Raw genomic sequence first — 12828 nt, forward strand, 5'->3', positions numbered from 1 at the left:
CTGACAACTGTTCAAAAACTTGCTGAAGAATTTTTCTAAAGGTCCCCATTTGTAGAATCATTCAGAAATTCTTCCAGAGATTGACTAGCGAAGCTCTGCAGATGTTTTCCAGAGATATTGCCAGAGTTCCAAGCTCTTTGTTAAGAAATTTTTAGGAATGATTTTTTATGGTTAACAGACGTATTTGAAAACAGCCAGAGACTTATAGTGCATTAATAAAATACGTCACACTTAGATGGGGAGTGCGGTTTGCAATAGTGTGAAGGAGTGGTCGAGTGGTCGAAAATTCATGGTTTTGGCATGACGTTTTAATGGACGCTCCCTTTTCAGAAATTTCTGCAAAGATATTTAAGATATTTTTGCATTCTATTCTAGATTCGCTCAGGAATTCGGGCAGAAATTTCTAAAAGAATTGTTCCAAAAGCTTCTCATTTTATTTCTTTAAAGGGAGTTACTCCAGACATTTCTTCAGCGATTTTTACAAATATCCCTCCAGAAATTCATAAAGATATTTTTCCGGATATTATTTCAGAAATTGCGCTGGAAGATATTCGCTCAATGATCTCCGGTGATGCCCTCATGGTTTATATTGAGATTGTTTGAGGAATTGATGTGTGTGTCAGTGGCTTATTCAATTTTAAATATAAAAATTCCTAAAGGAATTCTTCCATACTTTTCTACAGAATTTTCTGATGAGGATCTTGGGGGAATCCCATTACTGATTTACTCAAGAAAAACTCCAGAGTTTTCTCCAAAAATACTTCAAAATTTTTCTTCGTTCTTTTAGAGATTCTATCAGATTAAGAGCTTTTTAAGTTGATGCATATAAAATTCCTACAGTTTTTTTTTAAGAAAATCTTTATAAATGCGTTCGGGAAATTGTTGAGGATTATTTCAGGTATTTCAGGTGCATCAAGGAATTTCTCAAGGAATTCCAATAAAACTCCTTGCAGATAGTTCCTTGTGAGTTTTCTCCTATTCTTGAAATTTAATGGAGAATTGATTCAGAAAGCATTTTTTGCAATGATTTCTTCAAGTTTTCAAAAATTTATGTTAGATTTTTTGAGAAGTTGCTTCAAAAAATCTTACGGTTTCCTTCTAGAAAGAACTTTCAGGGATTTCTCTAGAGATTTTTCACGAGATACCCTTAGGACTTCATCCAAAAATTGCTTCTACAATACCTTCAGGAATTTATTCGGAGCATTTCTTTGGAGCTTCCCACGAGGAGTTTCTTCAAAGCTTTCTTTGGTAATTTTCTCAAATGTGGCTCAGAGACCACTTAATGGATTCGTATAGAGTAACAATCAGGAGTCTTTCAAAAAAAAAAAAAATACTGCGGTATTCGTGCAGTTTGTTTTAATAATTCAAGAGGTTTATTCCGACTTCCCAAAACGATTTTTTCTAGATGCTCCGCCTTTTTTTTTGTAGAAAGATCTTTTTAAAGATTCATGAAAAATTTAATTAAGAATACTCAAGGTATGGCCCCGGATATCTTTCCAGATTTATTTTTCAGACACTCATTCAGCGTCCTTTATTGACTTCGTCAGGAGCACTTTAAAAAATATATTTCGGATGTTTCTTCAGAAGCAAATTAAAGAATATTTTCAAGAATTCTGTCAAAAATTTTAAAGATTCTATACGAAATTAATTCAGAGTGTAGTTTCTTTGAATGATTAAAAACAATCTTCGGATATTTATTTCAGAACTCTTCCGCGGTTTTCTTACTCCCCTGCAGCGATTCCAACTGTTTTTTTTTTTACAAAAATAAGGAGGAAATATTATCAACATTTGTTCCTGGTGGATGCTATGAAGAATATGATGGAATTTTCACTGAAAAGCTGCAATTGCTAATAATATATTTGCCGTAGTCCCGGAATCAAATTTTCGTTCAAAATTTAACATTTGAAGAACTAAATATACCGTCGTTGGGGGTGAGAATGGGTCAAAAAAGGATACTCAAAGATTGTTTGTTAAATAACAAATGCAATTGAAGTCGGAATAACTTTTTATTTGGTATGTATACTCTTCTATGTGGTAATGATAGTTTAGCAAAAAAGTATCACATTATATGAACTACTTACTAAACTACAAATGATTGAAAATTGACCCAATCTCACCCCTTAGAGGGGGTGAGAATGGGTCAAAGTATTCGAAGTCACCTATCTAAGAATATAAGTTAATTTTATTGATCATATCTAGTAAATCTATTTAAAATACAATGTAACCATGACGAATAAAAATTTAGGTAATTTTAAAAGATGATAAATCCACCTAAAATGGCTAATACAACCGAAAAAATGGTTGACATTTGATAAAATAACGTTTGTATGTTGTATCGCCATTTTAAGCCACCATAATCATCCTCATTTAAAGTTTCAATCTCCAAGAGAGGAGGGCGGAAGATTACAATGAGGGAGGGACGCATTGAAAGATTGATTGAAAAAAAAAATGATATTTTTAGTATACTGTATAATAAATGTTTAACCAAGCCCTCCGTTATACACTCTTATGTACATGATCATTGGCCTCTCAAGATAGAGGGTCGTTCAAATATTATGTTATACAACATTTCACATTATAAGACCCTCTCTCGCAATAACATTTAAACGAATATGCAGTACACTAAAGGCTAGATGATGATTAGAGGAGCTGTGCAAACGCATGGGTGAATTTTTATAAATGATTTTAGGCACTAAACGTATGAACACACTCGCTTGACGCTTCTTCAGCATATTTTCGAAAAAAGCGTGCTTTTATGAAGATACGGTAAACATGGCACCACTTTAAAGTCAAATGGGAACTGGATAACAAGTTGAATTTTTAATTAAGGTTATGTGCAGTCGATAACTTGCTTGACCCAATCTCACCCCCATTCTTAATATTTAGACATAGGATCGAAAATATTGAATTTTTAAATAAAAAGTGCATTGACAGCCCACTTTTATCGTTGCATCAACCAGGTAATACCTACAGCTAACTACTTATAACAAAATTTATGGTTAGGTGCTTGTGTGGAACATTGCGAAGGAGAAATTTTTTCAGAGTGATTTACTAGTAGTTTCATCACATAAGTTTAGCCACAAATTTAACGAAAAACGATTATTGCTAAACATCTTATTCTGCATCATGACGTTTAAAAACATATCCTCTTTGAAATAATATAAAGTTTTCAATATAAATTAGCGATAGTTGACGAGTTATTTCAAATTTTATGTTTCTCCGTTTTGACCCAATCTCACCCCCCAGACCCATTGTCACCCCCATCGACGGTAGCAAGAAATTCTAGGGAACATATAGCTGTGGCACACGGGTATTAGACCGAGCAGAACATTTTTTTCGTAATGGAAACTTCCTTGACGTCCTTGGGCATAGAGTATCTTCGTGCCTGCCACACGATATACACATGCAAATTTATCGTTTGCAGAGCAAGCTCTCAATTAATGACTGTGGAAGTGCTTATAATACGCCAAGCCGGCTTGGTCTCAGTTAGGACGTCACGTCAAAAAGAAGGAGAAGAAGAAAAGCAGGGAAATATAAAAAAAAATTGCCTAAAATATTTTTCCGGCAGAACACCATGGAGAAATTCATGTGCAGTTTCTGAAGAACTAACCCAAATAACAGAACTAGCTGAACAACAGTTTCTTAAGCTAAACTTTGATTAAGAGTAGTTTATTCCACTCTTGTACAGCAAAAATGTTTGTTCGGAAATGCTCTATAGTATACTTGCAGAACTCGTGGAGAAATTCCAGAATTTTTTTTATTAGATCTGCTGAACTAAATTCTGACGAAATCTTTAAATCTGAAATTGAGAGTATTCTAGCTTGAAAAATTAAAACTATTATCCGAGCTATGAGAGATCATCAGTCAATACCGAAATCAGCAGGTCGAATACAGGTTGTTTGGTTATTTTGCGTGGAAGGGCCTAACTATACTTGAACCAAATGTCGTTCTAACACATACATTTTCTTCTTTTCACAGGATTAAGGCTGCCGTTCCTATCGGCAAGAAGGCCGAAACCGAGAAGGATAAATAAGATGATGTAGTTTATATTTTTAAAAGAACCATTTTTTATTTTTTATTTATTGAACTATTAACTACAATGGGAAGAATGAAAATTAACCTAAACGAAAAACAAAATCGAATCTTTTATTCCCACGCAAATCTATTGTTTAGAATGTATTCGTTTTATTGCCAAGTACTACCCATATGAGTCACATGAAATCTAAATACTTGAACGATTTAAATTTAAGCAGATTACCAACAAGATTGCGATAAGAATGATGAATAAAACAGTTTAAGATTACCTTTCCGTTGCCTTTATTTTATCCTCGTGAATAATCAATGGATCAATACAAGAGAAAACTCACACTCACACATAGACAAAAGTATGCGTAGTAGTAATAGCTGTAATAATCCAAATAAAAACTCTTTAAATAAGAGAAAAATCGAATGCAAAATTGAGATTCACACTCAATGAAAAGTTTCAACAACAATTAAAATTCTTTCGAAGTATCATTTTGTGGTCTTGAGATTGTGGTGATAACGTAATTCACTCGCCTACATCACTCTCACTCACACTACAGAAATTCACTCATCGATCGAAGTCAACACCACAAACTCGGTTTAAATGTTTATCAAAACAGATTAAGTATTAGCAGAAAATATGAAGAAAACAAAACAAAAAATCACTTAACCATCGTCGTTAAGGTTTTGGTTAACACCCCGCCTCCGTGTTACAGAATAATCGTTTTCTTTACTCTTATTTTGAGGTTGTGATCATATTGTTTCGTGCGTGTGTTGTTTTCCGTTTTTCCGCAACGAATCGAGCAAAGTCCAAAACAGAAGCGAAATCCGCACTCACACACGCGCGCGCGCCGTTGTAGCCGTTACGTTGGTTGAACCAATTCAAATATTTTTGCTAAAAACTGCAAATCGTGAAATTGCTTGCGCAAAAACAAATCCAATTCGCTTAAATTTGTGTAAAATTATCGAGGCGAGCAAGGCAAGTGGCTATATTCATATTTGTAAATGTATAATTCGTATAAGAGTAAGAGCTTGTTTGAAGTGAAGCGTGAAGCAAAAAGCAAATTACCTTGAAAGAAAAATGCAACAAAACACGCGGCGTCGAATCCCTAAGCTAATTCTGTTGAAACCTGTGCATTATTTAAGCAACATGTGAAATGCAAGAAAACATATAAATATCGAATCTTTTTTCCGTTACTCGTTATCGTAAGCGTTTGTTTTTAGCCTAAATGAGCAGAAACCATTTTTCGATTCACCTTTTTCTAGAAGTAAATTGGAGAAGCAAAGAAAAAAAATCAGTAGCATGTACCAACACTACATGAGAGGAACTTCATAACAAGCACATACACGAATGGAAACAAAAAAAAAAATGCTTAAAGAAAACTTTATTATTATAATTCATTATTGAAGTGCGAAAGTAAGAAGAAACAAAACAAATATATAAGAATTGTCATCAATGCAAAAGAATGAACTAATAAAATGGACGATGAGAAACTGAACAGTTGAGTTGAAGATTCCATATATTTGTGGAAACTAATGTTTCCAAATAGATTGCGGAGTACTTTATTAACTGTTGAGAAAAAGGCACTTACAATTTATGGGCATTTAACAAAACGGCGTTTAGTAAATATAGGTAAGTATGCAAGAAACACTGTGCGGAGTAAGCAAAGATGTTTAAGTACTACACACCTAAAAATTCTGAAATTTGCACGGGACAGAAACATCAATGAACGTAAACATTTTCAAGATTGAATCACAAATTGGACTCAATTTTACGCGCGTCATGTAAGTCCTGGTTGGTTGCGTTAGATGTCAACAAATCCACTTCACCAGAAACGTAGAATCAGTATCACATTCACCTGCCACCTTCCAACTCGGTGAAATAGCCGAGAGGTAAGAGTTGTAGCTCACAATCAGCAGATCCTGAGTTCGAATCCAGGCATGTTAATATTTTACTTTTATATGTTTTATTTATCAGCTCGGTTCTAGCGATTGCTAGACGTTAAGAAAATATAAGTCCTAGGAGACGTAAATTTACATGTTTTGACCTCTAAATTTGTGTCTTTGAAGATGCTCGTATATGTCAGGTTCAGGACACCTAAAATTACATGATTTTTTCTAGGTGTGTATATTTACTATATTTGGAGTAAGTATAGATTGGCCGGCTTTAGCCCACACAATATCATAGGCTGTCCATAGTGAACCATAGTGGAATGTAATTTATTATCAATTCAAACACCATCTATATATATAAAAATGAGTTTGAAGTTCCTTTGAGGCAACAAAACTCAAGAACGGCTGAACCGATCAGCATGACTCTTGAACGGTTCGGTTCGTATTCGTGGTGGCTGTGTTTATATGTACAAAAAGCTACGAAAATCAACTAGAAAAGTAAGAATATTGATAAAATACAGATTTTGTATGAACTGGGAAATAAATCAACACGATCGAAATGAAACCAATCTAGAGTGCCGTGTTATTTTGAACTCAACAGTTGTCAAACCACCACAAGACGGCAAGACGAAGTTTGCCGGGCCAGCTAGTATCGTATAAAGATGGCGGACCGTAGTTGGATTTATTGCGATGCGACATGCCAAATTAAACCCAATTGTAGGTGCTACATACAATAGTTCTTAACAAAATTCATTGTTTAAATTTGTTACACACAGCTGTTGGTAAAGTTAGGTTTGAATATACAGATTTACATGTATTATACATAAAATTTTGGGAATTCGTACAGATTGTGTTCTGAAGCCGTACAGATTTTTGGGCTAGCGGAGTTATTGATGTTGTATGGGATACAGATTTTTTTATACGGAATTTGTATCAAGTTCAGATTTTCCAAAAGAGTCGTGAAGAGGGCTATCTCCACCTGGCATCTTCCTTTGCCTAATCAGTGAGCAAGTTATCTTCTGCTGTTTTTCTTCGCACGCTATTGACACTTTCATAAAATTTCGGCTACTCTCGCTTCCTTGTTCCGCTCTCTGTTCTGCCGGGTCACTAACGAACCTCTTGTTTTTGGTTCGTCTTTGATGAGCTGTACCTAAGAAAGCGAAACCATCTTGGCAGAGCTTTTTCAGGCACTTAATCGTTGTAATTCAGACAATTTTTAATCAACTGACATAATTGGTGAGATACGTATAGTATCTAGCCGTGAAGAAAGATTCAAGTCAATTGTTTTGAAATTGACTGAATTATAGCGGCAAAGTGCCCAAAATACCCACTGCCCAAGTGGATTGGCATATATTAACTATCGTTCAAATGCATCTCTGGTTCAGATAGTACTCATCAAATAAAGCCATGAATTTCGTGATTGACATCTGAAAGATATTTTGGTGAAGCCTTTGCACGAATTTGTGGTAAAATTTGTAACAAATAAATTGGAGCCTTACGAATGCACATTTTATTTTCCGTATCGGGCCCCACGTCTGGGAACTTAGATACGAAAAATAAAATGAAACATTATAAATGCATAAAACACAAATGTGCAACACATATCATTTATTGTGCCCAGTCATCTAAATAGATAACGTAATCCTACCCCAGAATGACGGGGTTTCATTATTGTTCTTGGTCCTGTAATCGTATTTTTTCTGGCTGGTTGCCTTTAGTTCGCAACGATAGTTGTTTTCATAGCTTGTGTTTGGTCTAGGAATTTCTAATCCTAAGGGGCATCTAGATTCCGGCAACAACACAAGACTGTCAACAATTTGTTGTCCATGTTAGGGGACGGCTTGCGTGTTTGTACTGGATCGCTCCTAGAATGTTTGGAGCGCTACAAATGCACATTAAAATTCAGGGACAGATCAAATATTCTCCTATCTGTTTATTTGTCTAATCAACAGGCTATGTTTAAGCCCCAATGATGTTACTTAATTCTAGGATTTAAAGTACAAAATTTACAGTCACATATAAAACTTACATACTAACAATGGATAGTCAATTGATACAATACATATTATAATCAAAAATACACATACAAAAACAAAAGCAGCATACGGAATAAACACTAAGTAGACCTTGAAAAAAACAGACTAAATCTCCAACGAAGTATTTGACGAGACACGTTAAAATCAAACAGTGAAGAAACTCTGTTGAAATTAAGCTGCAGCCCATTGACACTCCCGAACATGCTGTAGTTCGCCCGGTTTAAAGACAGCCGCAGCATGTAGTTGTTGCGAAGAGCACAAGGACATTGATGTCTATTTGACCTAGGAGAGCGGGACATTCGATGCGTCCCTGCAGAATATCTGATACCAGTAAAGCCCTGGCAGTATCTCTACGGGTCGACAGCGGTTGCAAGTGGATTAGCTGACAGCGGCTTTCATAACTTGGTAAACGATATGGATTGTTCCAAGGCAAACGTCGAAGAGCGTACCTCAAAAACCGTCGTTGGACAGACTCGATCCTTCCGACCCCATTATTGTAGAACGGGTTCCAAACAACCGAGCAGTACTCTAGTATGGATCGAGATAGGGCACAGTACAAGGATTTTTTTTTTAATTCTTAATCACTTAACCTAATTTACAGCTCTATTGTCCACTGGGGCACTACGTGAGCAATTTCAATTGACAGCTGCACTTACATTTTGTACAGCCCCTAGATTCTATTCTACTTTATCGAACTGTTTGCCTTTCTGCTGCTTTCACTTTTTCTACTTTATACCTAGTAGAATGATGAGCACAAGGATGATGATGGATGGCCGTGACTGCCTTTCCAGTCTGATTGGGGGTCCATTATGAGTAGCAGTTCGTCGATGTCCAGGTATCCGGGTCCGTTTGAGCCATGGGGCTCAGAAGAGGGTCAGTGTCAGTTGCTCTCGGGGGAAAAGCAACTGACGAAAAATTGCAAGTGCCGGGGCTGGGAATCAAACCCATGACCATCCGCATATGAAGCCACGGGCCCCGGCACAGTACAAGGTTTTAAGGCTATAGACGTCCGTGAACTCTTTAGCAGTTCTGAATATGAATCCCAGTACACTCGAAGCTTTCCCGACGACATAGCTGATATGCTGTTTAAAGGAGAGCTGTTCGTCCAAGACTACACCAAGGTCTTTGATATGACTAACACGTTCAATTTGGGTACCTGACAAATTATAATTGAACAGTAATAAGCCGTTTTTTGTTCGAGAACGAGATCGCCGAGCACTTAGATTAGTTGACTTCCATTCGATTTAAGGTACACCATTCAGCAAATGCATCCACCTGACGTTGAAGGAAATAGCAGTCTTCAATTGAGGACCGCCTGTTCCGGTGGTAAGAATCCACCAACAGGTGACCCCTAATTCATGGTGTGATGCGGCTTTATGCTTACCGTGCCTAGGAATGAATGGCTAGGGGGGTCTAATAAAAACCTAACCGCTAACGGAGCCTGTGGAGTACCAGGGCGCCCTCCACAGTATGTAGCCCTTACTGCGCTAACCGGAGCAATGGTGCGGTGGACCTTGTGTTTCTCCGAGACAATCAGCTGCCCTTCTTTAGTCTCACTTGAGGCTAAATAAGGGCGGGATTATGAAGATGTTGTTAATTAGTTTAAATTTTCACCTATATGGTTTCGCATTATGCGATTTACACAGTGTATTCTGTGTATCCTCGCCTTTGGCGTTTTCCAATCGATACCGATTTGGTTTTATTGTTGCTGTTCTTTGTTGTGCTGTTGTTGCGAAGAGTTTGATCTTACCTAGTTTGGGTAGTGGCTACGGTTAAGATAGCTCAGATCAATCTTCAGCATAAAAGAACAGCAACGATCAATCTTTGTAGACTTATGCAAAATGGTACAGCCCAAGTGGTCTTGGTACAAGAACCTTACTTTCGTAAGGGAAATTTCTATCTAGGAAACCTTGTGAACCCGGTGTTTGCCACTTTCAGTAAACATGAAATGGCAAACTCGCGTGTCATGCCTCGAGCCTGTGTGCTTGTCAACAACGCAATAGTTGCTACACTCATCTCTGAACTAACCACCAGAGATGTATGTGCTATCACAATTGATGTATCTGTTGGAAACCTCAACAGGAAATACGTCTATTGTTCTGTGTATTTACCGCATGATGAACCATCCCCTACGGATGCTTTCAAACAAGTCATCGCATACTGCACTTCAAAAGGCCTTCCGCTAATTGTTGGCAGTGATGCTAATGCTCACCATATCATCTGGGGCAGCTCAGACATTAACTTGAGAGGCTCCAGTTTGATGGAGTACTTAAGTAGTACAGATCTTGCATTACTTAACATAGGCAACCGCCCAACCTTCATGGTATCTGCTAGAGAGGAAGTGTTAGACATAACGCTTTGCTCTAGCAGAATTAGTCACAAGCTGACCAATTGGCATGTGTCAGATGAAGAATCTTTATCTGACCATCGCTACATCTTTTTTGAACATTTAATGTTACTTCGCAAACATTGCGTTTCAGGAATCCTCGGTCAACAAACTGGGATCTTTATACTGATTTGGTTGCAGCCAAATTTCATGGATATTCACCATCCATTGACACTCCAAGTGATTTAGATGATGCCGTTGATACTACAACGACCTTCATCATGGAAGCTTTTGAAGAAGCATGCCCTCTACGGTCTGTGAAGATCACAAGAGGAACCCCTTGGTGGAACTCTGATCTGGCGAAACTCAGGAAACATTGTAGAAATAGTTGGAACAGACGACGTTCGGCTGGTTCGGAGGCTTTCAGGTCGGCTCGCATGGCCTACAGGAAAGCTCTCCGGTCTGCTGAACGATCCGGCTGGAAAAACCTTTGTACAAATGTTTCCAGTCTTAGTGAAGCCAGTCGGTTAAACAAAATCCTTGCGAAATCTAAGGATTTCCGGGTGAACGAACTTCGTTTGCCAAATGGCGATCTGACTTCCTCTGATGAGGAAGTTCTGGAATGCTTATTCAGCACACACTTCCCTGGATGTGTAGATATTACATCTTCGGATGGTACTGATGTCTTTTCTTGTAGTTATGATTCTTTAGCTTCGGCTCGGAGTATTGTAACTATAGAATCGATTGAGTGGGCTCTTAATAGCTTTGCTCCTTTCAAATCTCCTGGGGCAGATGGGATCTATCCTATTTTGCTTCAGAAGGGATTTGATTATTTCAAACGTGTTTTGAAAAAACTACTTGTTTGCAGTTTTGCTACAGGGTATATTCCCAAATCCTGGAGGGATATTACTGTAAAGTTTATTCCGAAAGTGGGTCGTGCGTCGTATGAAGAAGCAAAGAGTTTCAGACCTATCAGTTTGACCTCTTTTCTTCTGAAATGCTTAGAACGCATTGTGGATCATCACATCCGTGATGTTCATATGGCCAACGTGCCTCTTCATGTGAACCAACATGCCTACCAATCTGGTAAGTCCACTGTGACTCTTTTACACAAGGTTGTTTACGATATCGAGAAAGCATTCGCTCAAAAGCAATCTTGTTTGGGTGTTTTCTTAGATATCGAGGGTGCCTTTGACAACGTGCCTTTCGATGCCATATTGGAAGCCGCACGGAGTCATGGTATATCTCCAATGATTTCCAATTGGATTCACCAAATGCTCAAAAACCGATATCTCTTCTCGACATTGCGTCTAGCAGGGATTAGGAAATTGAGTGTTTGTGGATGCCCCCAAGGGGGAGTCTTATCACCGCTTTTGTGGAATCTCGTAGCAGATACGCTATTGAGGCAACTCAATAATAGCGGTTTTCCTACTTATGGTTTTGCCGACGACTACCTAACATTGTTAGTTGGTATGTGCATCAGCACCCTTTTCGACCTGATGCAAAACGCCCTTCAGGTAGTTGAGAGTTGGTGTCGCCAATACGGCCTTTCGGTTAATCCGAGTAAAACATCTATTGTTCTTTTCACGGAAAGGCGAAACCGTAATGGCGTTCGACCTTTGCGTCTCTTTGATTCTGAAATCGATGCGACTGAACAGGTAAAGTACGTTGGAGTCATTCTTGATTCCAAGCTTTCCTGGACACCTCACATTGAGTTCAGAATCAAGAAAGCTTGTATGGCCTTCGGGCAATGCCGGCGTACTTTTGGTACAACTTGGGGTCTAAAACCCAAGTATATCAAATGGATCTTCACAACTGTGGTTCGGCCAATATTGGCTTATGGATGTCTTGTGTGGTGGCAAAAGGGTGAAGTGAGAACGGTCCAATCTAAATTAGGCCATCTCCAAAGGATGTGCTTAATGGCGATGTCTGGAGCGTTCTCTTCAACTCCTACGGCAGCGCTCGAAGTTCTCTTTGACGTTGCCCCACTACACATTTATCTCAAACAAGAAGCCCTTTCTTGCACTTACCGGTTACGGGTACTCGGTCTACTACAGGAAACTCCTGTGAACCGCACATCAACACACACCTCGTTGTTTCCACTTTTAGTGAATTGGGACAAAATTGTCCTTGCTCCAAGTGATCTTACAATTGCTTGTAATTTTCCATATAGGACATTTTCCACGAAATTCCCTTCCCGGGAAGAGTGGACATCTGGTTATCTGGAAAGAAGTATTTCAGATGGCATCGTATGTTACACTGATGGCTCCCTTCTCGAAGGTCGAGCAGGTGCTGGTGTTTATTCTCGTGAGCTAAGGCTGTATCAGTCTTATTCACTTGGTAGACACTGCACCGTTTTTCAGGCCGAAATCTTTGCTCTTATGTGTGGAGTGCAATCAGCACTTCAGCAGCACGTAATGAGCAAAGTAATATACTTCTGTTCAGATAGCCAGGCTGCTATTAAAGCACTTGCTTCGGCCAACTCCAGGTCGAAGATAGTTATCGCTTGTCGAACTCAAATCGAGGAGCTGAATTCAGCAAACGCTGTTC

General features: G+C 38.3%; 1 protein-coding gene across 4 annotated transcripts in view; it reads left to right on the forward strand.

Annotated features, from left to right (window-relative positions):
- Positions 1-5522, forward strand: part of LOC109429541 (reticulon-1-A) — a 60624-nt gene extending 55102 nt beyond the window's left edge. For all 4 annotated transcript variants that reach the window (XM_029864235.2, XM_029864238.2, XM_019705518.3 and 1 more), the window contains one exon: positions 3979-5522. In XM_029864235.2, the coding sequence (XP_029720095.2) occupies positions 3979-4033 (55 nt within the window). In that variant the 3' untranslated portion in view covers positions 4034-5522. The remainder of the gene's footprint in view (positions 1-3978) is intronic.
- The last annotated feature ends 7306 nt before the right edge of the window (positions 5523-12828 follow it).

Source organism: Aedes albopictus, chromosome 2 (genome assembly GCF_035046485.1).
Source record: "Aedes albopictus strain Foshan chromosome 2, AalbF5, whole genome shotgun sequence".
Lineage (NCBI taxonomy): Eukaryota > Metazoa > Arthropoda > Insecta > Diptera > Culicidae > Aedes > Aedes albopictus.